General features: G+C 40.4%; 2 protein-coding genes across 9 annotated transcripts in view; one reads left to right on the forward strand and one right to left on the reverse strand.

Annotated features, from left to right (window-relative positions):
• Positions 1–13,888, forward strand: part of fnbp1l (formin binding protein 1-like) — a 44,225-nt gene extending 30,337 nt beyond the window's left edge. Inside the window, exons 4-16 of one of the 4 annotated variants that reach the window (XM_083555509.1) lie at positions 1,412–1,559; positions 2,667–2,729; positions 3,471–3,575; positions 3,777–3,905; positions 4,071–4,217; positions 5,287–5,490; positions 6,048–6,200; positions 7,866–7,975; positions 8,163–8,295; positions 8,627–8,721; positions 9,144–9,289; positions 11,840–11,998; positions 12,499–13,888. In XM_083555509.1, the coding sequence (XP_083411635.1) occupies positions 1,412–1,559; positions 2,667–2,729; positions 3,471–3,575; positions 3,777–3,905; positions 4,071–4,217; positions 5,287–5,490; positions 6,048–6,200; positions 7,866–7,975; positions 8,163–8,295; positions 8,627–8,721; positions 9,144–9,289; positions 11,840–11,998; positions 12,499–12,506 (1,600 nt within the window). In that variant the 3' untranslated portion in view covers positions 12,507–13,888. Of the gene's footprint in view, positions 1–1,411; positions 1,560–2,666; positions 2,730–3,470; positions 3,576–3,776; positions 3,906–4,070; positions 4,218–5,286; positions 5,491–6,047; positions 6,201–7,865; positions 7,976–8,162; positions 8,296–8,626; positions 8,722–9,143; positions 9,290–11,839 lie in introns of all 4 variants that reach the window. The other 3 variants (XM_083555508.1, XM_083555511.1, XM_083555510.1) reach the window with 3 other exon arrangements.
• A 326-nt stretch (positions 13,889–14,214) lies between these two features.
• bcar3 (BCAR3 adaptor protein, NSP family member) overlaps positions 14,215–25,970 on the reverse strand; it is a 79,026-nt gene continuing 67,270 nt past the window's right edge. For all 5 annotated transcript variants that reach the window (XM_083555501.1, XM_083555502.1, XM_083555503.1 and 2 more), the window contains 9 exons: positions 23,140–23,268; positions 19,040–19,482; positions 18,516–18,616; positions 17,306–18,033; positions 16,448–16,563; positions 16,173–16,344; positions 15,954–16,065; positions 15,583–15,789; positions 14,215–15,049 (listed from right to left, as the gene is read on the reverse strand). In XM_083555501.1, coding sequence (XP_083411627.1) covers positions 14,874–15,049; positions 15,583–15,789; positions 15,954–16,065; positions 16,173–16,344; positions 16,448–16,563; positions 17,306–18,033; positions 18,516–18,616; positions 19,040–19,482; positions 23,140–23,268 — 2,184 coding nt within the window. In that variant the 3' untranslated portion in view covers positions 14,215–14,873. The remainder of the gene's footprint in view (positions 15,050–15,582; positions 15,790–15,953; positions 16,066–16,172; positions 16,345–16,447; positions 16,564–17,305; positions 18,034–18,515; positions 18,617–19,039; positions 19,483–23,139; positions 23,269–25,970) is intronic.

A 25,970-nucleotide genomic window follows, 5' to 3' on the forward strand; every position in this document is an offset into this window, starting at 1 on the left:
TTGTATCTATAAAACTGAATGTTCCACTTATTAAGGCTTTTGTTGTGAATGTTGAATTTTCCGATTAAATTCCACTTTTTAAGCTCAGACTGTGGATAGCTCTGTGTGGACACTTGCAAGTCTTGTGAGAACAAGGTTCCTTCCAGTTTTTCACAGTTAAATTGCTTGTACTATAAGGGCACATGGGGGGAACTATCATAAGTGGCCTTTATTTGAAGTAAACAGGAATCGACAGCGTTTGCTATATTGTTGAGTTCCCTGTTATACCCCGGATTGTTTACCACCAACAAACTATCCATGGGCGGCCTTCATGCCACGCTGTAGGCTGTCAGCGATCTGTGTGCGCGAGTTTAGAGCTCAGCTGTAGACAGGGAAGGGAGGATCGGCTAGCCATCACATCAGTAGACTCCCGTGTGCTTTAATGAATTCCATTAGACGTGCATCATTAAACGTGGAGCGCTCCTGTCTTTGGAACATTCCATCCCAAGCTACCGGAGCAGGAACGATATTAAGAAGGCTCGATTCCGATGAAGCCTACACACACCTACAAAAAACGGTTTCCTTCCCGCAGGGCTGTGTGTGTTTGTGTGTAGGGGGTGCTTTTAATAAAGTGAGCAGGTCACGCTCGTCTGCCTGGCGGACAGTCAACATCAACAGACTCCTGGCCTTAAGAGCATATGCTGCAATAATGTGTGTGTGTCTGTGTGTGTGTGTGTGTGTGTCTGTCTGTCTGTGTGTGTGTGTGTGTGTGTGTGTGTGTGTCTTTCTGCTTTTATTAGTCTGTGTGTGTGTGTGTTTTGGGGTGTGTTTGTGACTCTGTCTCTTTGCCATGGTATGTATGTGTGTTTTTCATCAGTGTTTGTGGCTCTGTCTTTCTGTTTGTGTAAGGATGTGGGTCTGTTGCTTAGTATCAGTCCCTGCATATTTGTCTGTGTTTTCATCTGTGTGTGTGTGTGTGTGTGTGTGTGTTTGTGTGTGTGTGTGTGCGCGCATGTACATGTCTGCCTTAGTGTGTGCCTCTGAAACCAGTCACAGTTGGAGCATAAGGGGATTAACATCTGATCGTTTGGTGAACACATTGTGTGTAAGCTTTCATTAATAAAACCCTTGTGTTTGTGTTAATAGCGGTGTGTAGTGCTGGATGGAGTCGAGGTGCGAGTATGTAATTTGCATACAGACTTTTTCTGTTTCTAGTCAGTGAGCTCAAGTTCCTCTTATTGTTATAAGTGTGTTCTGTAAAAAAAGCTGTTTTTTTTTTTTTTTTTGTGTTTTTTTGTTTGTTTTTTAATGTGGTTCATTAGTGGATAATGGGAAACTCGCTACTGGTTACAAGCACTTCATTTGAATAATGTGTGTTTTTGTCTTTTTGATCAAAATGCTAACTGACTGAGCGCGTGTTACTGGTTTGCAGGTTTACGTCATGCCTGTCATTCTACTCCATTTTGAACGAGCTGAATGACTACGCAGGTCAGCGAGAGGTCGTTGCTGAGGAGATGGGCCACAGGGTGTACGGTGAGCTGCTGAGGTATTCGCAGGAACTGAAATGCGAGAGGAAACAGGTGAGGATAGTTGTTTATTTATTAATAATATTTTTTTACCATCTAGCAGGTGCTGTGATCATACAGTTCACTTCAGTGCATATGTGATTGCTTTAGTGTAAAATGCCAAGTCTTTTTCAGTAGGCATGTTACTACAGCAGTTACAGCAACATCATGGGAAAGAGGACCAAAGTAATCATTATTATAAGATAATATTACAATTGTTTAGTCTTTATAGTGCGATTAAAAGAAGGATGTGTGCGTATGTTAGTGCTTTGAGGTAGTACTGTGTTAATGACTAAAGAGGACTAGGAAGTTCCTGACTTCCCAGTAAGAAAGTTCTGTTTGTATAGCTGTCCAATTTTTAATTCCCACTCGGAAATATGAGTTTTTTTTCCCCCACTTGCCCAGAGTTTCTGTTCAGATTTGGAATTGCTTAATACACTGTGATGCTTTGGCGATTTAGGTTAATATGCATTTTTGCCAAATTTTCTTGATGCCCTTTGATGGTATTTTCAGCGCTTTTATCTGTTATCACCTTCACTTGAAATCGTTTTTAAAAAGTTTGAAATGTGTAACATGAGCTGTGTTTGTTTACAAGACTGTTTGACCGCAACAGAAGTGCATCATGTTTCAAACGCACATGCGCAAAACTCTTACGTTTGTTCTGCCATTAAAAGTAATCAGACACAAAGGTTTACGTGGCCATTATCACCACCTTAACTGATTATCAAAGATCATGAATCTCCTTGTCCAATTTGGGCAGTGCAACTGGATTGGTCTGAACTGGTTACTCAGTTCAAATAGAAGTGTTTCTATGAACATTTTATTTATTCTAGTTGACCTCTTACTCATTCTAACAGATATTTAGGTAGGATAAGGAGTAATTTTTGTGCATTTCTTGTACCTAGGTGTGTCAAATCAATGTTGTTCTAACTCAATGAAGGAATGTGAAAGAGTAAACACAATGCCCAAATACTACTCTAAATATTTACATTTGAAATAAGTTTTTTGTGCAATGGGCCAGTTTTTGTCAAGCACACAGGACCTATTGTCATGTAAACCTGGTGGAATAAATAGCCGATACCGTTGTTTTAGACTGCGTGTTGTGTGTGATGTGTTGTGCAGCACCTCCAGGAAGGACGGAAGACCCAGCAGTATTTGGACCAATGCTGGAAACAGATGGACAATGTGAGTATTACATTTATAGGTGTGTATGTGTATGTGTATGTGTATGTGTGTGTGTGTGTGTGTGTGTGTGTGTGTGTGTGTGTGTGTGTGTGTGTGTGGGGGTAAATAACCTGCAAACTGTCCACCAGCTGGGACCAGGTCTCCCACTTTGTCATTCATGCATGTGTGACTGATTCAGAGCGTGACAGAAAGATTTTTAATTTGAAAAGAATTCAGAACATGTCTGTGTAAAGTATGTATTTCGATATATTGTGCACTCCTTTTTGCCATCCCTACACTACATGCACACTACATCCACAGTGAACAGTGTGGAGCAGTTCATGTATGCTGTAGTAAAAACTGGATTGTTTTTGCAGCTTTTTGGTTAGTGCAAGTGCAAGCCAGCAACAGCTGAATCTCGCATCCAGAGTGGCCATGTTGTAATGCCTTAGGTATTCTTCTGTTGCACTGTCACCAAATTAAACACAGATGTTCTGGGGGAAAAAAAGTCCAAAAAAACGAAATTCTTTACCACTTTCTCCTCCTTTTGCTTAACTGATTGCTTATAGATCGATACCTCATATAAAACTAATACTTTGGATTCTTGTTTGTCTTTCTTTGTGAGGGAGACGCTCCTGATGTAAAAAGCAGGCAGCTGACTGCAGGCATCAGTGAGCAGTGATTATTACTGCCTGTGGAATTGAATCATGTTTCCCATTCACTAACCTGAAATGTGTCTGTGTGTACATGTGAACGTGGCAGAGCAAGAAGAAGTTTGAGCGAGAGTGCAGAGAAGCGGAGAAATCCCAGATGCTTTTTGAGAGGTTAGACAACGATATCAATGCCACAAAGTCAGAGGTGGAGAAGGTAAGCAAACAGCTGTCGGACGTAATAGGTTAGTCACACCCACTTAGTGGTAAGCTCATTCTTAGTTAAATAGATTACAAATGCAGGATTGTGTTGGTCATATCATGCACACTTTTTTTTTTTTTTTTTTTTTTTTACTTTATGTATATTTATTTGTATTATTATTCAAGCACAGTTTTAAGGAAGTCTTTTTTTTTTCAGGCCAAGTCCCAGCTGTATATGAGAACCCACATGGCAGATGAGAGTAAAAATGAGTATGCAGCTCAGCTGCAGAACTTTAACGCAGAACAGTGGAAGCACTTCCATGTGGCCATCCCGCAGATATTCAAGGTACCTTTTCACTCTGCTGCTAAATTGTATTTTATTACACTGCATTAAAGGGTAATATTTTACCTTTAGAAGTTTAGAAGTACTAGAGAAAAGGTATTTGTGTGCCTAATGTTCATGTAAATGCATTGTGCCTGCACATATACATACTTGCACGTGCTTTTGCAGAATCTACAGGACATGGATGAGCGGCGTACAGTGAAACTGGGAGAAACATACCGGAGCTTTGCGGAGGTGGAGAGGAAAGTCATCCCGATCATTTCAAAGTGTTTAGAGGGCATGGTGACCGCTGCCAAAAATGTTGATGAACGCAAGGTGTGTGTGGTCATGCACATGAATATTTCCACTTGCAAAACCTTTAAGAATCAGCTACTGGGTTGAAAGGGAAAAACTATTGAACATAATTAACTAAATATGCTTTCAAATCTAAATTATGCATTCAACTTAGATTTTCCAAACAAATTGTGTTTGAAGATTGTTAATTATATTGCTGAGAAAACAGTCAAGCATTACCAATATTGCATAAACCATTCAGGCCAGAACTGCCGTATTTCAGATTTTGCCTCGTGGTAGTGTCATTAATATTTATTCTTCTTTAATGCACACTATAACTTCACATCTACGGCCATGTCTTTTGACTTCCTACAAAGCATCACATATATGACAGTGAGTCAGATGAATATTCCTTTATTTTGCAGTTTTGCACACAGACTTGTGCATTATTAGATGTAAACATTATGCCAATTTCCAACAGTAAAATTCATATTGGCAGCTCTACATCGTTAATCCGCTGTATGAACATGGTGTTATATTAGCTGTGGCATTTGTTGTTTTTGTGTGTCTAAATTGTTGAGGGATGTTTCTACTAGCCTTGTATCATTTCTGGGAAGGAGTAGTTGAGGTATAATTTACATGGTCAGGAATGGGGTTCGGAGGAAGCTTAGCATCATAGCCAGGATTACACAATCTTTCCCATGATGCTCCTTATGCAGTCTTCAGCCTCTCATTCTGTTTTTAATTGGCTAGGTTTCACTGTGACTATATCCCTCCACCCACAGACTGGACTGCTTCCCTGTACTGTCCACGGAGGAACATTTAAATAACAATGGCGTGTTTGCACTTGTATTCACGAGCGTAGCTCATCCTTGCCTTAGAAACTAATATTATTCTCGAGAAGGGCTGCACCACACCTCTGGGAATGTTCACATTTTACAGAGTGATTTGATAATCTGCAACCTGTTAACACTATACATGTGACAGTACCTGTAAGACATGATGCATAATCGTATTATTTTAATTATACAGTGCTTGTCATTGTAATCACACACTTGTTTGAATCGATTATTTGTGCATAGTGTTTTAAACTTATATCTGTTTCACATAGGACTCATTAATTGTGGTGGAGTCGTTTAAATCCGGGTTCGAGCCACCAACTGATTTTCCATTTGAAGACTTTAGTCAGAACATCCAGCGCACAGGGTCAGACGGCACTATTGGTACTCCCAAAAATGACCCAGGCAAACCTGACCCCAAACACTCGATCGGAAAAGCCAAGAACAAACTCTGGTTGTTTGGGAAAAAGCCCAAGGTAAGACTCGCACACAGGCACTTGGACCTACTCAGACACTCAACTTGGCATGCTCCCACACATACCTGGCTAACCTGACAAATCGCAAATTGCCATGCAGCTGTTGGCATCGTGTTTTTAAATCAAGTGCACCTGTTTTTAGAGCAGGTTATATAAGCGAAGTATTACAAGCCAGTACAAGACTTTAACCTGCCAGGACTGTAAAAGAGTTTGACATGCAGTTAATCATTAACCTGTTATTTGAGGTATCAGGCCGCACAGTGACGTACAAGCAGGTCTATTCATAGAAGTACTTTTTTTTTTTTTCCGGTTAACATTTTTGTGTGACCAAGATCAATTTATTTATTCATGCTTTTTTGTTTATTTGTTTATTTATTTTTACTTCCAGCTTCCATTAATCACACCCTTTTATTTTAGGATGTAATAATCACCCTTGATACGAAATGTTTTATTGCATGTCTTAGAACATATTTAGTTCTGTAGCTAATGCACCCTATAACATTTTTATTTTGAATCAATTGTATGCTTTTTTTTTTTTTTGGTTTTTTTTGCCTCAGTTTCCCCCTCCTGCTCCTCCCCCACCCATTCCTGGTGTCCTTTCTGCCCATTTTCAGTCTTCTAAATTTCCCACTGAGAAAATAGTATACTGTTTCAATGAAATGAGAAGCGTTACGTCCAGGATGTCAACATTCCGGGGTCTAAAGAGAGGGGTAAGAACAGCTGGGTATCTGTGTGCGTTTGTGTGCATCTGTATGTTGCAGTGTTTTTAATTATTTCCATTTCCTACTTTATCTTATTGCAACGCAAGATGATATAAATATAGACAATAGAAAATGAAGCTTTTATGAGCCCTATTAAGGCCTTAGCCCAAGTTGGTTGATGGCTCTTATGCTTGTGGGTGAGCCATGCTCGTTGTTTTTGGTGTCTCTTTTGGTGTCACAAAAAAAAAAAAAAAAAAAGTCCCCATGTCAACTCGAATTAGGTGTTGTATTGCGTGGAGCCGGGCACATTTGCGCTGCTTATTTGCTAAAAGCTTGTTGTATTTGTTGCATTTTCATATTAAATACAGTCACACTGGTGTGAAGTTAGCGGTTAGGACTTTTTTGTTGTTTTTAAACAGCTTAAAACTGCATTTGATATTGATTCTCTCTATTACACAACTATACTATAGATATAGTATACAAAGATACTTAGACAGTATTGTGCTCTTGGGTTTTTACTCTAGTGGGTCCTTTGCTTTCTATTTTTAGTAATATAAGGCTAATCCCTGCTGCTCTGGTGAAACATTCTTACCACGTACAGTGTTTGACAGAGAACACTGAGAAATGACGAGATGACAGGAAATGATCAGTTGACTTTGGTAGTTCTACAGTGTCTACTTGGTGTGTCTCAGCCCATGTAGAGTGCTGATATTAGAGCAGAGGAAGTTGATACTAGACTATGTGGGTAGTACAAAGCTTAAGATTATTGTTTATTGGGCTGCAGGTTGCGTTTGTGTATGCCTGCTTTTCCTCCTGAACCTGGTGAATAGAGCTTTGCATGGTGTTGTACAGTGACATCTAGCTGCACTTTGCGTTGTTCTGTAAGGAAATATTAAAAGTAATCACCGGTAAATTCTGATCTTCAGCAGATTCGCGATTAGCAGCTGGTCGCTGACAACAAACCGTCTGCATGAAACGCTGCTTAGCTTTGTGCTTACGATATTTTCCAAGAATGCCAAAGCCTACTGCTTAAAGAAGATTCACGAGGTCAATAAGGGTCTGTAATCTGTGGCTAGTGTGTGTGAACTAACCTCACAGCACTATCAATGCTGTTCTGTCCTTGCTGCGTTAACTCCATCTCACCCAGGGGAACATTTTAAGGCATGATATTTGTGCTGGGTTTCAATCCAGGCTTGCTGTATCAGCATGATGTAGTGCTGTCGGTTAATGTCTAAAGCCCTCTGTGGAGCCACAGTATTGACCAATGCTCATGAGCTACATGTGCTATTGTGTGTTTTTTGTGTATTTGTTAATGGCTTGGTCTAACCGCAACTGCTCAGTGGTCAGTGAAGCTGGTGAGTAAAGCAGTGCTTTAGCACGGAGTGCCGTATAAGTAGCTGCGACTTGACTTAGGAGTTCTAGTTTTAGGATGCCTGTTTCTCTCTCATGTCCTTCTTACAGTTTTTGGGTTAAATATAATACAATTAAAAAAACATTTAAAATTGACAAACTACTCCATGAAACAGTACATTGGCCCCTTGGAACTCTAATGAAGGACAAAACTTTTGGGATTTGTTTTCATTGTCATGCCCACTGAGACTGTACCTGCATAAAGGTGTTTGAGCATGTGTCTAAACATGTCTGTGGCTAACCGCCTAAGTCCTGTCTTCTAAGGCTCCAAACCTTGAGGATCTTAGCCACCTGCCTCCGGAACAGAGACGCAAGAAACTTCAACAGAGGATTGACGAGCTCAGCAGAGAACTGCAGAAAGAAATGGACCAAAGGTTAGAACTTACAAATAAGTAAAAGGAAGATATATATAGATATAGAGGAAGCATTCTTGCCTGTTTGATTGTTTACTCGCTGTCTTTTATTTTAGATTTATACTGATTTATTGTAGAGTTAAAGGTTTAGGTTATGTCCTAAAATGTTGGTCTGTGACCTATTTATTTTTGTAAATCTGTCTTACAGAGATGCATTAAATAAAATGAAGGATGTCTATGAGAAGAATCCTCAGATGGGTGACCCAGGGAGTCTCCAGCCAAAGATATCGGAGACCATATGCAACATGGAGAAGCTACGCTCTGAGATACACAAAAATGAGGTAATCTCCCCAGTGAACTGCATTGCTGCTGTGGTCATATAAGGAAATTCAGCCCACAAAGGCACATCTGGAGAAATGACAGAGCACTGGACTGTGTGTTAGTGACCCCTAGTGGCGCAATTCACACATTGCATTTGTACTTGTATTAATTCCGTCACCATTTGCCTTGAGTGCCTTGAGGACTCCTGGTTACCAAAATGCTTGTCTTTGACCTTGAATATAGTCTGTCTGGCCAGTTGTGATGGCTTCTTGAAATCTGTGCTACCTTGGAGTTCTTTCTAAACACTTCCTACACCAACACATACAATATTTGCCTGTTGCTCCACTGCAGACATGGCTGGCAGAAGTGGAGGGGAAACAGACCTCGCGTAGCGAACGGCGGCCCAGTTCAGATGTCAATCATCACGCACCTCATGGCAGAGAAAGGTGTGTGCATTTACATCTCAACCTGACTACATCATTTCTACTGGGAAAAAAAACATAAACATAGTTATGAAAGAATGAAGTGCCTCCTGAGACATTGAAAAAACATTAAAACTGCAAATGATTGTTATTAAAAGTCTTGAAAGGGTAAGCAAATTAGGTCTGTGTAATCTATGTGATTTGAATTAATGGGAAAGCATGAGAGCACAATGCTAATACTCACACGTATTAGATCTCACTAGTTTCTAATTGGTTTAAAAATTTGCTTCGGTACTTGAAAATAAGGAACAGTTACAAGCAAAAGAAATTATATGGGGGCTTTTAGATTATAGCTGTATCGATTATAATGCATGTCCTACATGGCATTTACATGTCCTACATGGCCAATGAGAACCTGGATCCACCTCTCTATTTCTCTGTTACAGTCCTGAGGGCAGCTACACAGATGATCCCAATCAGGAACACCGCGCACCTCCCCAACCCGAACACGAGCATGAGTTTGACGACGAATTTGAAGACGACGATCCCCTTCCTGCAGTTGGCCACTGCAAAGCACTCTACTCTTTTGACGGTACACAACTCTTAACCCTCATCCTGCTTGTGTTTCAACAAACTTTATAGTAATTACGGTCCATGTACAGTATCTCACAAAAGTATCACATTTCAGCAACCGTTTTAGTATTTCTTCTCAATTCTATAGAAATGAAACTTCTATTTTAGTAGCTTGTATAGCAGTATAGAGTTCTAGAGTTCTCTAATAGCTGGCAACAAAAGTAAGTACACCCTAAGTGATAACAGCTGTATGTTGTGTAACCATGCAAAGCCACATGTCCTATTCATCATGTTCATGTTTTTGCTTGACAGGACTATAGAAATGTGTGTATCTTGTATTAAAGCAATTAAAATGAGGTTCTTTGAGTACAATTCTCTCATACTGACCACTGGATGTTCAACATGGCACCTTATGGCAAAGAACTCTGAGGATTTGAGAATTAGAATTGTTGCTCTCCACAAAGAAGGCTGAGGCTATAAGATCAGTGACACCATGAAACTAAGTTACAGTTCAGTGGTCAGGGTCATACAGAGATCTTCCAAGACGGGTTCCACTCGGAACAGCTCTCGCAAGGGTCCATCAAAGAAGTTGAGTCCTCGTGCTGTGCGTCAGGTGCAGAAGCTGCCGCAAAAAACAGACTCATGAGTGCTGCAGCAGTGCTTTAGAGGTTGCAGAAGTAGAAGGTCCGCTTATCAGTGCTCAGACCATACGCCGCACACTGCAACAAGTCGGTTTGCAGGCCGTCATCCCAGAAGGAAGTCTCTTCTGAAGCTCACTCATAAGAAAGCCTGCAAACAGTTTGCTGAAGACAACCTGCCCAAGAGCAGGAACTACTGGAACCATGTCTTGTGTTGTGATGAGACCAAGTTAAACTTGTTTGGCTCAGATGGTGTCCAGCATGTGTGGCGACGCCCTGGTGAGGAGCACCAATTAGAATACTTTATTGATCTCATAGGGAAATTGTTTGGTTGCAATTGCTCACAGTAAAAGAAAAGATGATATAAATATAATAAATGATACATATTTAAGTATATATCAAGACAAAAGAGTGTGTAACAGCATTAAATATAATTTATAGCAGCAGTAAAAAAACAGATTGCCTGAAAAAGTCAGCTCCTCCCCAACAACCTTGCGGATCAGTTTGTTGAGTCTGTTAGTGTCTGCCACTCTCAGCCTGCTTCCCCAGCATGCCACTGCGTATAGGCGAGCACTGGCCACAACAGTCCCATAAAACATCCTCAGCATTGTCCTGCAGATGTTGAAGGACCTCAGTAAATATAGGCTGCTTTGGTCTTTCCTGTAGAGTACCTCAGTGTTCTGATCAGTCTATGTAATCCTCCACCATCTCCACACCGATGCCTCAAATGAAGACAGGAGTCACAGATGCCTTCTTCTTTTACAGGTCCACAATTAGCTCCTTTTTCTTGGCCAAATTTAGCTGCAGAAAGTTGTCCTCACACCATGCGACAAAATTTACCACTACTGTCCTGTACTCCTTCTCATCACTGTCACTGATTCATCCCACTATCCCACTGAGTCATCTGAGAACTTCTGAAGATGGCAAGACTCTGCCTGGTAATTAAAGTCTGTGGTGCAGACAACCTGCATCTCTGTCAGCTTCTCACCCAGAAGTGCTGGCTTGATGGTGTCAGAAGCACTGGAGAAGTCAAAGAACATGACCCTCACAGTACTTGCCGATTTATCCAGGTGTGAGTTGACCCGGTTTAGCAGGTAGATGATTGCGTCTTTAACTCATAGTCACTGTTGGTATGCAAACTGGAGTGGATCTGTATGTGGGCTGATAATGGTCTGTAGCTGTTAAAGGACAAGTCCATGATCAGCCCACATACAGATCCACTCCAAGAGTCAAGCATGGTGGTGGTAGCATCATGGTCTGGGGCTGCATGAGTGCTGCTGGTACTGTGGAGCTGCAGTTCATTGAGGGGAAACATGGATCCTGGAAGCAGAACATGATGCCCTCCCTTCAGAAACTGGGCCAAATGAAAGTTTTCCAATAAGAAAATGACCCCAAACACACCAGCAAGACGACAACTGCCTTGCTGTAGGTGAAGGTGAGTTAGTGGCCATTTCTATTGGGTATCTCTTTAGACCTGAACCCTAATGAGCACCTGGGGCATCCTCAAGCGGAAGATGGAAAAGCGATATGTGTCTCACATCCAGCAGCTCCATGATGTCATTATTGAAGAGTGGAAGAGGATCCTAGCAACAACCTGTGCAGCTCTGGTGAATTCCATGTCCAGGAGGATTAAAGCAGTGCTAGATGACAGTGTTATTCACATGACATATTGACCCTTTTGACATGTTCACTTAGGCTGTACGTTGAGTTATTTTACAGTATACGGTAAATTTGTACTGCTGTACAAGCTTTACATTGACTACTCTAAAATATATCCAAGTTTAATTTCTATAGTATTGTCCCTAGAGAAGAGCTCATAAAATGGCTGCTGAAATGCGAGGGATGTACTAATTTTTGTGAGATACAGTATCATATGATTTGGTGTGTCTTTGTTTGCATAGCCATTCTCATTTGTGTTCTCATGTCTACAGGCACTAATGAGGGCACGTTGGTGATGAAGGAGGACGAGGTGCTCTACGTTATCGAGGAAGACAAAGGTGATGGCTGGACACGGGTTCGTAAGCAGAGCGGTGAGGAGGGTTACGTTCCCACGTCCTACGTGGAGATCACGCTGGAGAAGCACAGCAAAGGTGCGGTCACCTACATTTGAGCTCATCCGGTCACCCAGCCGTGCTCGTCATGTTGACTCTTGGCATTTGCAGCTCCACAGCCTGCGTCATACCCTGTTCACTGTGTGAGCTCATGGACAAAAACATAAATACACACACACACACACACACACACACACACACACACACACACACACACTCACACACACTGGGGAAAGTCACCCTGACTATGTTTACTTCTGCGGCAGGCTACTTTCTTTTTCACATTTCAGATTTTATGTCTTATTAAGTGTTTTTGGTTTCTGATTTAGAAGTTTGCCATTTGGATTATTAGCTTTGTTCAGCATTTCATTATTAATAGACACATTTTTCATATTACTGAAATGCAGGTGCTGTCTTGCCATCTATGATTTAGAAAGATCTGCACTATACCAATGTTAGTCTCCACTAAGGCCCTCAGTTCTCTCGTGTCCTGTGTTGTTTAAATGACGGTGCTCTCTCTCTTCTCTCTGTGGCTACAGGTTCCTGAGTGGATGAGTGGGGCTCTGTGGTGTTGGTGGAAGGGACATGCTGCTCTTGGGCTATTAGTAGGTAGTGCAGGGGGTTTCAGCTGAAAGAGACAGGAACAGGGAAAAGCAAGCAGATTGCATGTTTGCATGCTGAGTCTCATTTCCATTAACATCATTTTGAATTAGCAGAAACTTGTGACATAGACGTGTAGAAGAGGGGAAAGGGATGGGGGAATAGTTCTGGTGGGCGTATAAAGTGAAGAATCATTTGCATGGTAGAATGAGTAGAAAACCCAAAGGCTGATCTAACCTGATGCATTTATTCTAGACTGTGCCTGACCCTAACAATTTCGCCTTGTTGCACTCCATTCCAGCGCTGTCATGGGTACGTTTTCCTGCGTCATCCCTTTTGCTTGCCTTAACATGCACGACATGAACATGTCATTCCTTCTCTCATGGCTGACCTGTCAGCACCTGGTAGTATGAAAATGTAACCACTTCTAATTCTTCCCTCACCCCATTTCTGTGATGTCTTGTTTCATATCATTATTGCATTTTCCCCCTATTTTTGACTATCCATCTACAGTAACGCATCCATCATGAATGCTAAGTATAGCATGAATGAACCAGAGTAGACAATACTGGACCACAGCAGCCCTATTACCAATCCCCAACATTATTATGGCAGTTCTCAGTGTCTGCTGTGGATCAAAATACCGCCTTGGACCAGTAGAGGGTGACACACCATCATACAAACGGACCCCCCCCCCCCCTCCACCCCCCCCCCCCCCCCAAGCCTCGATCTGTGAGAAATGCAGTGAACACTCCAACGCTTCCTTACAGCCAATCCGAACAGTTTTAGCTCTCGTATCATGCTTAAAGAGCTCGTTTCTTTCAATAAGCATCCACATTATACAAACGTGTGTCTGCATTATCCTTCTGTGTGTATGTTTGTGAAATGTCATGCATATATTAAAACATGTATGCATATGAATATATGTATGCATATGTATATACCTAGTTAGTTTTTATTACTGATTTGTACGTTTTAACAACTTTTATTTCATACTGAATGTGTTTTTACCACAATGTCTTTTTATAGAGTTTTTTAATCGTGAATGATTTTCGCTTTTTTTCAACTCTGTACTGTTTTCTCTTTGTAATCAGTGCTTCTTTTAAAGTCTGAACACTATCTGGCATAGGACCCTGGTCTTAACCAATGCACTTTTTACCCTGTTTAATTTAGAATTGATTTAAGTGAGTGAATGAATGATGTTGGCTTTGACTGCTACTTTTTGTATAAATATATTGTACAGTAAGAGAACAGTGACCACTATCTACTGGGGTGTTTGATCAAGAGTGAGAGCAAATAGGAAATAAATGCTAAAGTCCCTTTGTGTCATTCTTTTCTGTGTGTGTTCATACTGTGTGTGTGTGTGTAATGGGAAACAATTGTTTTTAACGTTTTTCAGCAGAAGAGACCAATTCATAACTAAGATTTACTAAATTAAAATATTGACATTTTTATTAGTTAAATCATTTTTAGATCAATATTTGTTCTACAATACACTTAAAATAATTACAAATACGAAGCAGCTGATTTTATGTGAATTGTTCTACTGAATCTTTAAAATGTACAGAAGGGTTTTCCTTTCCTTTTTAATTGATAAATATTTTACAGTATAAATAAAACCTATACAATGTTAAAAACATTAAGACAAACACGACTTTGTTGAGTTAGACATTTTATTTAGACTTGTTTATCTTTACACTTGCGACATTTCATAGAAAGATATTAAAATTAAGTATTTACATGGCGGACAAATACGAATGAACTATATTACATCATTAGCATTCACCTGTTTATCGTAATAACGATTATATACACTGTTTTTACAGGAATGCAATCTTTAACTTTCACACATTGCAACAATTTTATTCTTTACAATACAGTTCTAGACTAAAATCATTGACTGAACAACTGTTAATGTACTGTATAAATACGAAATGCACTTTTTTAACATCAAGAACAGCCATAGTTCTATCTATTTGTCGTTCTGATCATCCTTTAAATAATGGAGTTAACTGTACAATATAATCGCCACTTGTGTTAAGTGAATGTTTCCTGTTTTTTCTTTTCTTTCTGTACCTATGTCTATCTGGGTGTCCAACATGTGTGATACTATACATAGAGCAGAAAACACTCTGATGTATTAGGCGTTTTATTCCAGAGTCTGTGTTTAAAGGTTTATTTGTAATACATTGTACCAAAGCATTTGTAAAAGAGCTTCTGTTCTTCATAGCAGTTCTGTTGGGCCATGTGTCATCCAAATGAGTATTTCACATCCTTCCATTTGGTGCTTTAAACCCATCTGTGTCTTCCTTCCTCAGAGTTCTGTCTGTTTAACCGGAGGCTCTAGTTTTCTGGACAGTGCAGTCAGGATGAGCTTGAATTTGTCATGTCTTTCGGTTTGGTTTACCCCGGCCCCTTTGCTGCCCCAGAGTAGGCGTAACTGAAAATCAGTCTTCAGGATCTCTAACATGTCCTCATCAGGACAGAAATCTAGGGGGGGGAATAAAATAGAATTGATTCTCATGATATAATATCAATACAAATGCTATTTACACGATCTAGTACACTTTTAGGAAGGTTGGGGGGGGAGGCATTGCTTCTAAATACACCCCTAACCCCAATGTTCTAACTCAGAGAATACAGTCTATGCCAGAGGTTTGTCTACTGTAAAGTTTCCAAGGAATAAATACTGTGGCAGAACCCATTGTATTAAATGTTTATAATTTTCTAAACATGAAACAGCATGCCTCTTGTAGCAGATGAGCTATATAATCACATTAATTTTTATTTATTTATTTTTACATTCACCGTTTTGGAGGCAGTACAATTGGAAATAACTGTGGGAGTGAGTATAATCATTAATGTTTAGCCCAAAATAACTATTTCAACCATTTTGTCTCCTTCAATCAATAATGCTAATCAATAATGAATTAAGCTGTAACATTTTGTGCACATTTAGGCATGTTAGTTGCCTAGTAGGACTAGAGAATTGTAGTCGAGCACCCCCTGGTTTATTGTCTTACCTTGCAGGACTCGCTTGGCATTATAGGAGTAGGTGTCGGCATTGCGTGCAACAGCACGGGCTTCCTCAAGATGGCGCACCATGATGTCACAACCCTGGTCATTGCTTTCCCAGAGCTCCATGCCCTCAAAGGCAACTACTGGTCTTTCCATCAGGGTGAGGAGAGGCATCAACAATGGCACAGTGGCACTGTTTAGTGGAACCTCTGCTGCAGAGGGCAGAAGGATTCTGTTATTATTAAGCGGTTACTTTTAACTATCCGGCATCATGTTACTGCGGTATAGATGTCTAAACATATTGAAAACATTAATATACACCACAGTATGAGCCATTAGTGATTCAGCATAATGACAGGAATAAACAAAAACTTACCATTCCCATCATATAGACCATTATAGAATGGTTTGAGAGATTTCTCGTAAAGGATGGCGGTGTGTGTGTAATTCCTGCGTAAGGATGTCCACGTGTGATCCAGTCTCGTGATCTGTGAGCAGGAAAAAAAAACATTCAGAAAGAATGTATTGCTAACAATTTGACCACAGGCATACACTTGTTATATCCATGCAATGCTCAGCTTCTGAGAAGTGCTACCTGAGGCATGTCCAGTGCTTTCATTATGGAAGAGAAGGCATAAAGGTCTCCCATTGAGTCTTTCAGCTCCTGGGCAACCAGAATGATCCGGTTTAGCGTGGCCGCTCTCTCCTCCAGGCTTCCTGTACAGCCCAGGATGTCCACGGCAACCCCAATCGCCATAGTGTTATGCCTATTTTGAATAAGTAACATTAGCTCGAGGGGATTCAGGTGATTATTTGGCATTTGAGCCTCTACAGTGGAGCATATTAGTGAGTAAAGTAACTGTGTTTTACCGTTCCATGAGGTCCTGACGGAGCTGCTTCCCGTGTGGTAGGGTTACCAACTCCAAGCCTGAGGTCACACCCATCTGACATTTCATTTCGTCTGAAACATTTAGAATCCGTGCAACCTGGGAAATATGCATCAAACATTTACATTGTAAGTTCTGTTATGCGAAATCAATGAAATACAAGTATCTAAAAAGAGCCGTCATTCCCGACCAAAAAAAAAAAACACGTTTCTCCACACTGGACCCCTGAGCTGAGACCAGTGGAGGACAGTTATGAAGTATACATAATTGTATACTGCTGTATTCAAGTAGCTTTTTTGCAATTCTGTCCTTTAGTAAAGTTTTTCCATTTGGGAAGACTTTAATTTCACAACATTTCTAAACATTTCAAATTTAATTTTATCTCTACTTTCACTCAAGTACATGGTTTTGTGCACTTTGTCCACCACTGGCTGAGACTCCTAAAAACACTCTTAAATGCTGCACTGATTATATTCTCATTTCTTCATTTGCTCTTGTCTGGCAAAGCTAAAAACTTCACAATATACCAGGCTGGCAGGAAGAACCGGTCTCACGCTCTTAACGTCTGAAGCAGAAAAAGGTCATAAGGAAGTGCTGGCTATGAAACTGTCACTTCTGATTGTATTCAGGCTATGGGTGTGGATGGGTGGATTATCCTTTAGCACTTTTTCAGTATTCCCGCAAAAATGGCTGGAAAGTTGCCTGAGGTTCTCGTTGCAAAATTGCAGCTATTACTTAAAAGCACTGTTTTCAACATCTACAAGGCTGGCACTACGTATGGTTCTAGGATATGCTCCCTGAAGATTTATCATACAGAGTAATCTGATCTGGTTCAGCTTACCTCACAATCGGCTTGCAGGATGTGCCTGGCAATGGTTTTGGGATCCTGACTGACCAGCAGTTCTTTGGCTCTCTTCAGCACAGACATTTCCAGTGGTTTATTTTCTGATGGCAATAACCTGAACTCCACCTCCCCTGGCCTGAATGCCGAGACCATCTCAAACACAGGCCTCCGGAATTCTCTAGTCTTTTTGGTACGGGAGTGTTGTGTTTGTCTTTGCTCTTTTTCCTGCTCTTTGTCTTCTTCCTCACTGCTGTTCTGCAGGGCTTCGATGGCATGATGGTAAGAGCTACGATCCAACTTCATGCTCCCACTGCTCATTCTTTTCTCCTCCGCATTCAGCCTCGCCACATAACCATTAGAAGCACTAATCCTTTCCCACTCAGCAGGACTGCATGGGCTCAGCTCACAGTAGCTCACATCTGAGCTAACTGGGCTGATTGACTGCTGTGGGCTTGGAGGCCAGTGTTTCTGGGGCTTCACTGGGGGTCCCGGAGTTACAAAGGGCGAGTGAGGGTGCCTCGTGGAGGGCACTTTGCTGGGTTTAGGAGGTGGTTTGGGGCAGAGCTGACTGTCAGAACCACGGATGGCTTCACCTGCTTGTGTCTCAAAGGCCATCTTGCGAGGGACCGTAGGGCTGAGGGCTGGCTCACTGCCTGTCCTGAATACAGAAGATTTTGGGCACATCTGAGCCTCCATATGGTGGGTCTGGGCATGAGGTCTTGATCCTGGAAGCCGGAAAGAATGCATTAATTATTTTAATATTTAAATTTTAATCACCTCGCTGCTTTAATGACAAATGCTCCATACTGAATATGGAAAAAGGAAAGTGTTCGATTTATAGCTTGTCCTTGAAGTACCGAGATACAACCCTGAATAGTAAAAAATAAAGAATGTTTTTATTCCAACCCTGTCAATGAAAATAAAACGGACATTAAGTGTCTACTGGTGTCTTCCTGCATTCTAATCCACCCTTCTGCAGCAGAACAGTTCAACTGAGCATTTAAATTTTACATATATATCTCCACCCAGCAACTGAAAGAGTTTCAAAGGCAAACCACTACAATGACTTTAAAAGCCACTTGAATTGACTTGAGAATCAGTTGGATGGAAAATGACTAGTTTTCAAGGCTGTCAGAGCAGCGGACCATCAGCCGTGAAATGTGTCAGTGCATCAAACAAGGATGAAAGCCGAAGCGATCATGCTCACCGAGCGGAAGGAAACTCTCAGACTGATGGGTCTTCAACGGCCGTCTCCTCTCCTGAATGTGGTTTAGACATGCTGGCTGGCTTCCGCACTTGTCTTTGTTGCTGTGAAGGAGAAAGACGGGTCGTTTAGTCTCCTAGTGCTCCTGAATTGAGGCATCACTGAGCCTCTCTGCTCGACACAACATTGGGGAAAGAATTTTATATGCTCTCTGTGTATGTGTGGATTTCTGCAGCATAGAAGCTTGTAATTTTGCTGGGGTATTTTTTGTCCTGGTTTGCCTTGGCATTTCACGTCAAGCTGGTTTTCTTTATTCTGCTACACATATGTATGACTGGGTTATCCCCTGCTTAGCCACAGGAAGGTTTTTTTATAGACGTGTACTTATCTTTGCTGGTTTGACATAAATGCAGTGTTTCTGTTATAGATTTTTAAACAGACCATAACCTACATAATGATCAGTGCTAAAATGCAGAGTTCCTATTTCTGTGATTTCTTTCTCATGGTTTGATAAGAAGTGTGTTCACCTTAGGAGGTTACCACGGCCAAGGGTGTGATCTGGAACATGTCCGTTCATGATATTCAAGCTCAGTCGTTTAGAGCTCTTGTTCTTCTTCTCTCTGTAGCCAGACTCCGTGGTATGGACAGATCCAACTCCATACTTTTCCTCTAAGGACCTCAGTGGCAGAGTCCTGTTGATGGGTTGGAAGATAATGGCTCCAACTACCTCAGACACAGGCTTACGGTTACCCACGTAGTATCTTACAAGAGCGGGGATGCTGTCGAAACCCTCTTTCTCAAACAGGTACTGCACTCTCGAGTAGGCTTCATTCATCACCACCACCCTCTTGTTTATTTTAAAGTGCTGGGGATTGTTCTTCCATTGGCACGTCAGGACGTAGTTTCCTGGGCTAGACAGCGAGTCACGGATCAGGAAGTCACCATCACGCTGGACCAAGTTCTCCGCCACCTAAAACGCAGCACATAATTTAATGTTTGTTAGCTGAAATTTATATAGCTTCATCTATAGATGAAATGAGTTTCAGACAAGCATTAATCTCCAAAATGTCAGTCTTTTCTCCTTTTAGTGAGATGTCTAAATGAACATTGAGCGTGATGCAAGAACTGTACTCGCTTTGCAATTATTATTCTGATTCATAATTTCGAATGATTTCCCTTTTCATCTGTATTTTTATACTGTAAATACCTTCATAACACACCCTGAGAAGTGCAAGTAGAAGACCATCACAGCCTAATATTTAAGTATATTACAATTACGTAGTAACGTCTAGATGCTACAAATATTTATATATATTTTTCTCTATAGTTATCTTCTTATGTTTGCTCAAATTGCTCTCATAAAAACTCTTTCTACGATAAACGGAAGCCTGACTGACTGCTAAATATTACAGTTTATGACTTTACAGTAAAAATTTTATTTTGTAGAGTTTTAAATGTTTTGTTAAAAATCCAGTATGACTACATATTCAAAGCATCAGAATAATCGAACTGGCTAAAAATGTACAATATGCACTGTATATTAGATTTAATTGATGTATAATAAACAATCTGGCTGGTTTCAATAAGCAGGTTTATTTTGGTCTTTTACATAAGAAAATAACTTATTTTTTATTTTAGGCGTCTTTTGGTGACATGTAAATAAGCATAACGTTTATGTTTGGTTAATATTAATTGTATGGAAAGCAGAATAACCAAATTTTGAAAAATAATGCAAGGAGTGAATGCAATTTCTAGAGTTTTAGGTGGTTAAAGCGACTGTATTCTGACAGCTTTCTCATTGCACAGAGCTTTGCTGGAAAAAGTATATACTATATGCAACTACATACAGTTTCTCTGTATAGTGTTTTAGGTGCTTGATATATAAATATATAGTATATACATTATATATAAAATAGTCTTTTGTCATTAAAAAAGTGAGCAGAGGTGTTGGTGTTAGACTGCTTTATGTTTGCACCACTGTTCATTGTATGACAAAGGAAGCAACTTGTTTGGTTAAACTGATTTATTTACACTACACTGTTTTGCTAGTTCACTTTTCCAGGTGGACTTGTACTGCAAGTTATTACCTGCCCAGTAATAACATAAACCCTTATTTCCTCAACAATATGCAACTTTGATTTTTTTCCGCTTCACAACTTGCACAGCACTTTCCAGACGTTCCTGCCAACAAATCACAACCGGCATCATTTCCTAGAAATGGCATCAGAATCAGTCACTGACTCGCTTCCCTTTTTTCGTCAAGTGTCATTAGTTTAATCTCCTTCAGTTGAGCAGGTCCGACTCGTTTCTGTTTAAAGCTGCTCATCTGTCGTTTATAAACATGATATATACTTTTGATTACGGCCAGCCAGACGAATCATGTCTGATCCAGGAGGTTTTATGCTTAAAAGTCAGAGGAAGTTTTATTAATATGATTACATGATTATTATCTAAAGTATCTCACAAAAGTAAGTACACCTCTCACATTTCAGGGGACATTTTCTCAAGGGACAATACTATAGAAATTAAACTTGGATATATTTTAGAGTAGTCAATGTGTAGCTTGTACAGCAGTACAGATTTACTGTCCTCTGAAAATCAATCCTCCTGGGCATGGACTTAACCAGAGTTGCACAGGTTGTTGCTGGGATCCTTTTTCACTCCTCAATAATGACATCATGGAGCTGCTGGATGTTAGACACATGTTCTCCACCTTCCACTTGAGGATGCCCCACAGGTGCTCAATATGGTCAGGTCTGGAGGCATACTATTATGTTGGAATCTGCCGTTCGGCCGTTTCTGAAGGGAGGGCATCATTTTCTGCTTAAGAATGTCACAGTACATCTATGTTTCCTTCAATGAACTGCAGCACCACACTACCACTACTCATGCAGCCCCGGACCATGATGCTACCACCACCATGCTTGACTGTAGGCATAACACAATTTTGTAGGTATTCCACACCAGTGGGTCACCACACATGCTGGACACCACCTGAGCCAAACAAGTTCAGCTTGGTCTCATTAGACCACAGGACATAGTTCCAGTAATTCCTGCTCTTGGACAGGTTGTCTCCAGAAACTGTTTGTGAGCTTTCATGTGAGCCAGCTCCAGAAGAGGCTTCCTTCTGGGACAATGGCCATGCAAACCAACTTGTTGCAGTGTGCAGCGTATGGTCTGAACACAGACAAGCAGACCTTTAACTTCTGCAACCTCTAAAGCACTCATGAGTCTGTTTTTCGAAGCAGCTTCTGCATCTGACGCGCAGCACGAGGACTCAACTTCTTTGATGACCCTAGTGAGGTCTGTTCCGAGTGGAACCCGTCTTAGAAAATCTCTGTATGACCCTGACCACTGAACTGTAACTCAGTTTCAGGGTGTTACTGATCTTCTTACAGTCTGGGCCATCTTTGTGGAGTGCAACAATTATAATTTGTAAATTCTCAGGGAGTCTATGACGTGAAGTGTCACGTTAAACATCCAGTGGTCAGTATAAGAAAATGTACCCAATGCACCAAATTTTAACTGCTCAAATATACAAATTTGTAGGATCCTGTCTAGCAGACAAAAACATGAACCTGATGAATAGGGCATGTGGCTTTGCATGGTTACACGACATACAGATGCCATCATTTAGGGTGTACTCACTTTTGTTGCCAGCTTTTCAGGCAATAATGGCTGTATGTTGAGTTATTTTTAGAGGACAGTAAATTGATACTGCTATACAAACTGCACATTAACTACACTAAAATATATCCAAGTTTCATTTCTATAGTATTCTCCCTTGAGAAGATATACTAAAATGGTTGCCGAAATGTAAGGGTATACCCACTTTTGTGAGATACTGTATCTACCCTTAATGGTTTATGACCAAAGTGTGCAAATTAGCATAAGACTCAGCCTCTACATTTGCTATGTGCACAGTGAAACATACACTGGGGCTGTGACTGGTGTCTGGTACGTCTCTAGTGAACACACAGAAGTGTTGAAGTACATCTAGATTTCAGTCTGTGTAAAAACAATATTATTTTGAAAGACAAATAAAAAGAATTCTGGTAAAGATTTAAAGGGTACGACATGCTCCGCTGGCCTGTTTTGTGCTTAAAACATGTGTGCTTTTTATATTTAAATGTGGCTCTACCAGTTCTAAGCAGGTTTGACTCCTACAAACTGAATAGTGTTCTGTGAACTTTTGTTACAAGCTGCATTCTGCGAGAATCTCGCAACAACAGAAACCAAGCACCTGTCATTCAGTTCACCGTATTGCAGGTGTACTAAAATTTGCCACAAGTTTAAAGTGTAACCAACGTCAAAGGTGCCTTCCATATCAGAGATTAGTTGTAGACTAACCTCGTCTCAAGGATGAAATGAAGACAACGCATGTATTTATTTCATTATCATGTTTTATAAACAAACTGAATGATCCTCTGCTAGAGATCAGATCTCACTTCACAAGAACAACAAAATATGATAAGCTGTGCTCAGCTGAAGAAGCAGAAAAGTGAGTGCTGTATTTTAGTAATACTGAATTTAAGCTCAATTCTCTCTCAGATAAAAAAGTCCTATAGTCACAAAACACACAGCACTTTCCTATTCTTCGTTTTTATGTGTATCACTGTGAGTTTACCTGTCTTGGAATGGCTCCATGGTACCATGCATGGCTGTGAGGTTCCTCCCCACACTGTTTTAGCTCTTCCTCCAGCTCCCGGCGTAGCTTCTCTGGAGCTCCATCCATGATATGCTTGTCCCTGGAGAACTGCACATAAATAGGAACAACTAAGTCTTTCAGTGTCCTCAAATCCATGATTGTTCCATAAACACTGTATGTGTGATGGTGCCACAAAGCAATCTTCACACTTAACTCCTTCCCTTGTGCTCACTTGTTTTTTCTTTTCTTTTCTTTTTTATTTATTGTAACCCTGCCTCTATCTACTGGAAGTGTCACTTTCAGTACGCCTGGTACATGTTCATGCTTTCTGTGACCCAAAACCCTCCCCTTTTACTGTATCCTAACCTCTGATAGGCTCTGCGACAATGTGCCCTACCCTTACCTGTAGGTGCACACACACACACACACACACACACACACACACACACACACACATGCACACAAATAAAACCTACTTTTCCATCTGACTCATCCTTTTTTTTTTTTGGTGAGAGATTTTTTTTTTTAGAAACCAGAGGAGCGTTGAGTAATAAATCGGGGATTGAGTGGGAATTACCGTCAATATATTATATCACCTTTAATATATAAAATGTTAATGTAGGCCAGAGCTGATGAAACTTCTTTATACTGGTCTCTTGGTTACAATCAGTAGGATTTCTTTATATTAGTCAATTGGCAAATCATTATTGAAAATTTAATACAAGTTTATTTCGGTGAATTAGATAACTTGTCAATAGTATACAGGGGCATTGAGTAAAGTGTCCCACACACACACACACACACACACACACACACACACACACACACACACACACACACACACACACACACAGACACACACACACACACATACACACACACACACACACATATGCACATACGCACCCACATACACAGCATCCACACTTAAGCAAGAACTAACCTGCAGATTTACAACAAAAGTACTGAAAGTTCTGTCTGACTTCCTTAATCGTTTGCCTTAAACCAGTAAAAAAATTCAGACTGTTGTTACTATTTATACTTTGATCCTAATATACTTACTGTTCTTATAACACAGTGTATATTGGAAGAGAAGTACACCATTAATACTAACATTCTTTTAAAATAAGTGTGCTTGTTTCTTTTTAAAATACAATATATGGGTATTGTATTTTTTTATTGACGATGTTGGAGGCACACAAGTCTATAGAAAGGCTTTGGATCTGTTAACATAAAATGTTCCCTTTACTTCAGACCCAAACCTGTTTCAACATGACTATACCATGTGCATGAAGTAGGCTCCATGAAGACACAGTGCATGTTGGAGTAGATGCATGGGTTGGAGTAGAACATTTTAAGTGGTCTGCCATAGAGCTCTGACCTCACCCCTATTGAACACCTTTGGGATAAATTGAAATGCTGACTGCACCCCAGGCCTCATCACCTTTATCAGTATCTGACTTTACTCACATCCTTATGACTGAATTATCAAAAATCTCTACAAGCACTCTTCAAAATCTAGTAGAACATCTTCCCAGAAGAGTGGAGGTTGTTATAATAGCAAATGGGCTTAAAATGTGGAATGGGATGTTCAAAAAGCACAAAATCTCATGAACCTTGTCTATTCGAAAAATACACCTACATGCCAGGTAAACTATTGCATTATTAGAGTTTTATATGAGCAAAAGTTAATCCCAAACTTTTATTTAAAAAAAAAAGGTCATTCTATTTTGTATCTACTGAAGACATTGTTATATCTCATTGCCTGAATTCATATCAGCTTGGTTTTACAGCATAGTGCTTCAGGCGATAATTTAAATTTGCGCGATGTGACGATAAACAAAAACTATATTTATATTTAAACCTCTTTCAGAATGGAGTTGCAGCATGTGTCAAAGATCTGGCTTCTAAATCAAGGTTTGCACACAGGAAGGGTGGGCTTCCTTTCCTCTCTTTCTTTTTTTTTTTCGTTTTCTCATGTTCTCCTTAATTGAATTTGGTCACCCGCCAATACCAACCTACCAGCCAGCTCTCAGTCAACAGCTACCAACCAGTGAGGGTGGGATTGAAGATGTGCTTAGGGATATCCACAGTCTTTCACATACATGAGCTGACAAGTGCACATTATTGGCTGTCACTATGATTGACAAGGGAATGAAAAGACGCCATGCTTTCTGAATTCCAGCAGCCACACCTGCTGATGTCATGAGTGTCACAGCCGACCAGACAACAGCTCTGAATTCAAATGTACATCCCATGTGGACTGTGTAGTGCACTCTTCCCTCTGTCCTTGTCTGTTCTCCCTTAATTTCTTATTCATTTCTTTCATCATTTTCTTTTTTTCCTTCCCACTTTTTATGCCAAAATTTCTCTTTCTTTCTTGTGTATAAAGGACATAAATACATATATTTAGGTAAATGATAAATGTACAGTACATAGTATGTACATACAATATAATACACTTACAATGTACTGAAGAATACTATATTTTCTGAAGGACAAAATATTGCTGGACTCAGAACACCTGGTGTATTTTTCAATTACACCATCTGATTCACATTCACCTGAGTTCTTTGTTGTTTACCTGGTTTAGTTCGGCTGAAACTGTGTGTAAATGGTTTCCAAAAAAAGATCTTATGATTCACTGTATACTCTGTTTTTCTTCTTGGAGCACCGGTCGCTATTATCTGACTACAGGAGGGCAAACATCAGGTTGGGGACCAGCTATTTAAAGAGCATTCTCGCTTGTTCATCCTGTTCGCCGAACGTTTGGAATACTTGCTATGTGTGGTACCCAACCTCAGAGTCTA

This window comes from Silurus aristotelis (genome assembly GCF_946808225.1).
Source record: "Silurus aristotelis genome assembly, chromosome: 11".
In the NCBI taxonomy this organism is placed as follows: Eukaryota; Metazoa; Chordata; class Actinopteri; order Siluriformes; family Siluridae; genus Silurus; species Silurus aristotelis.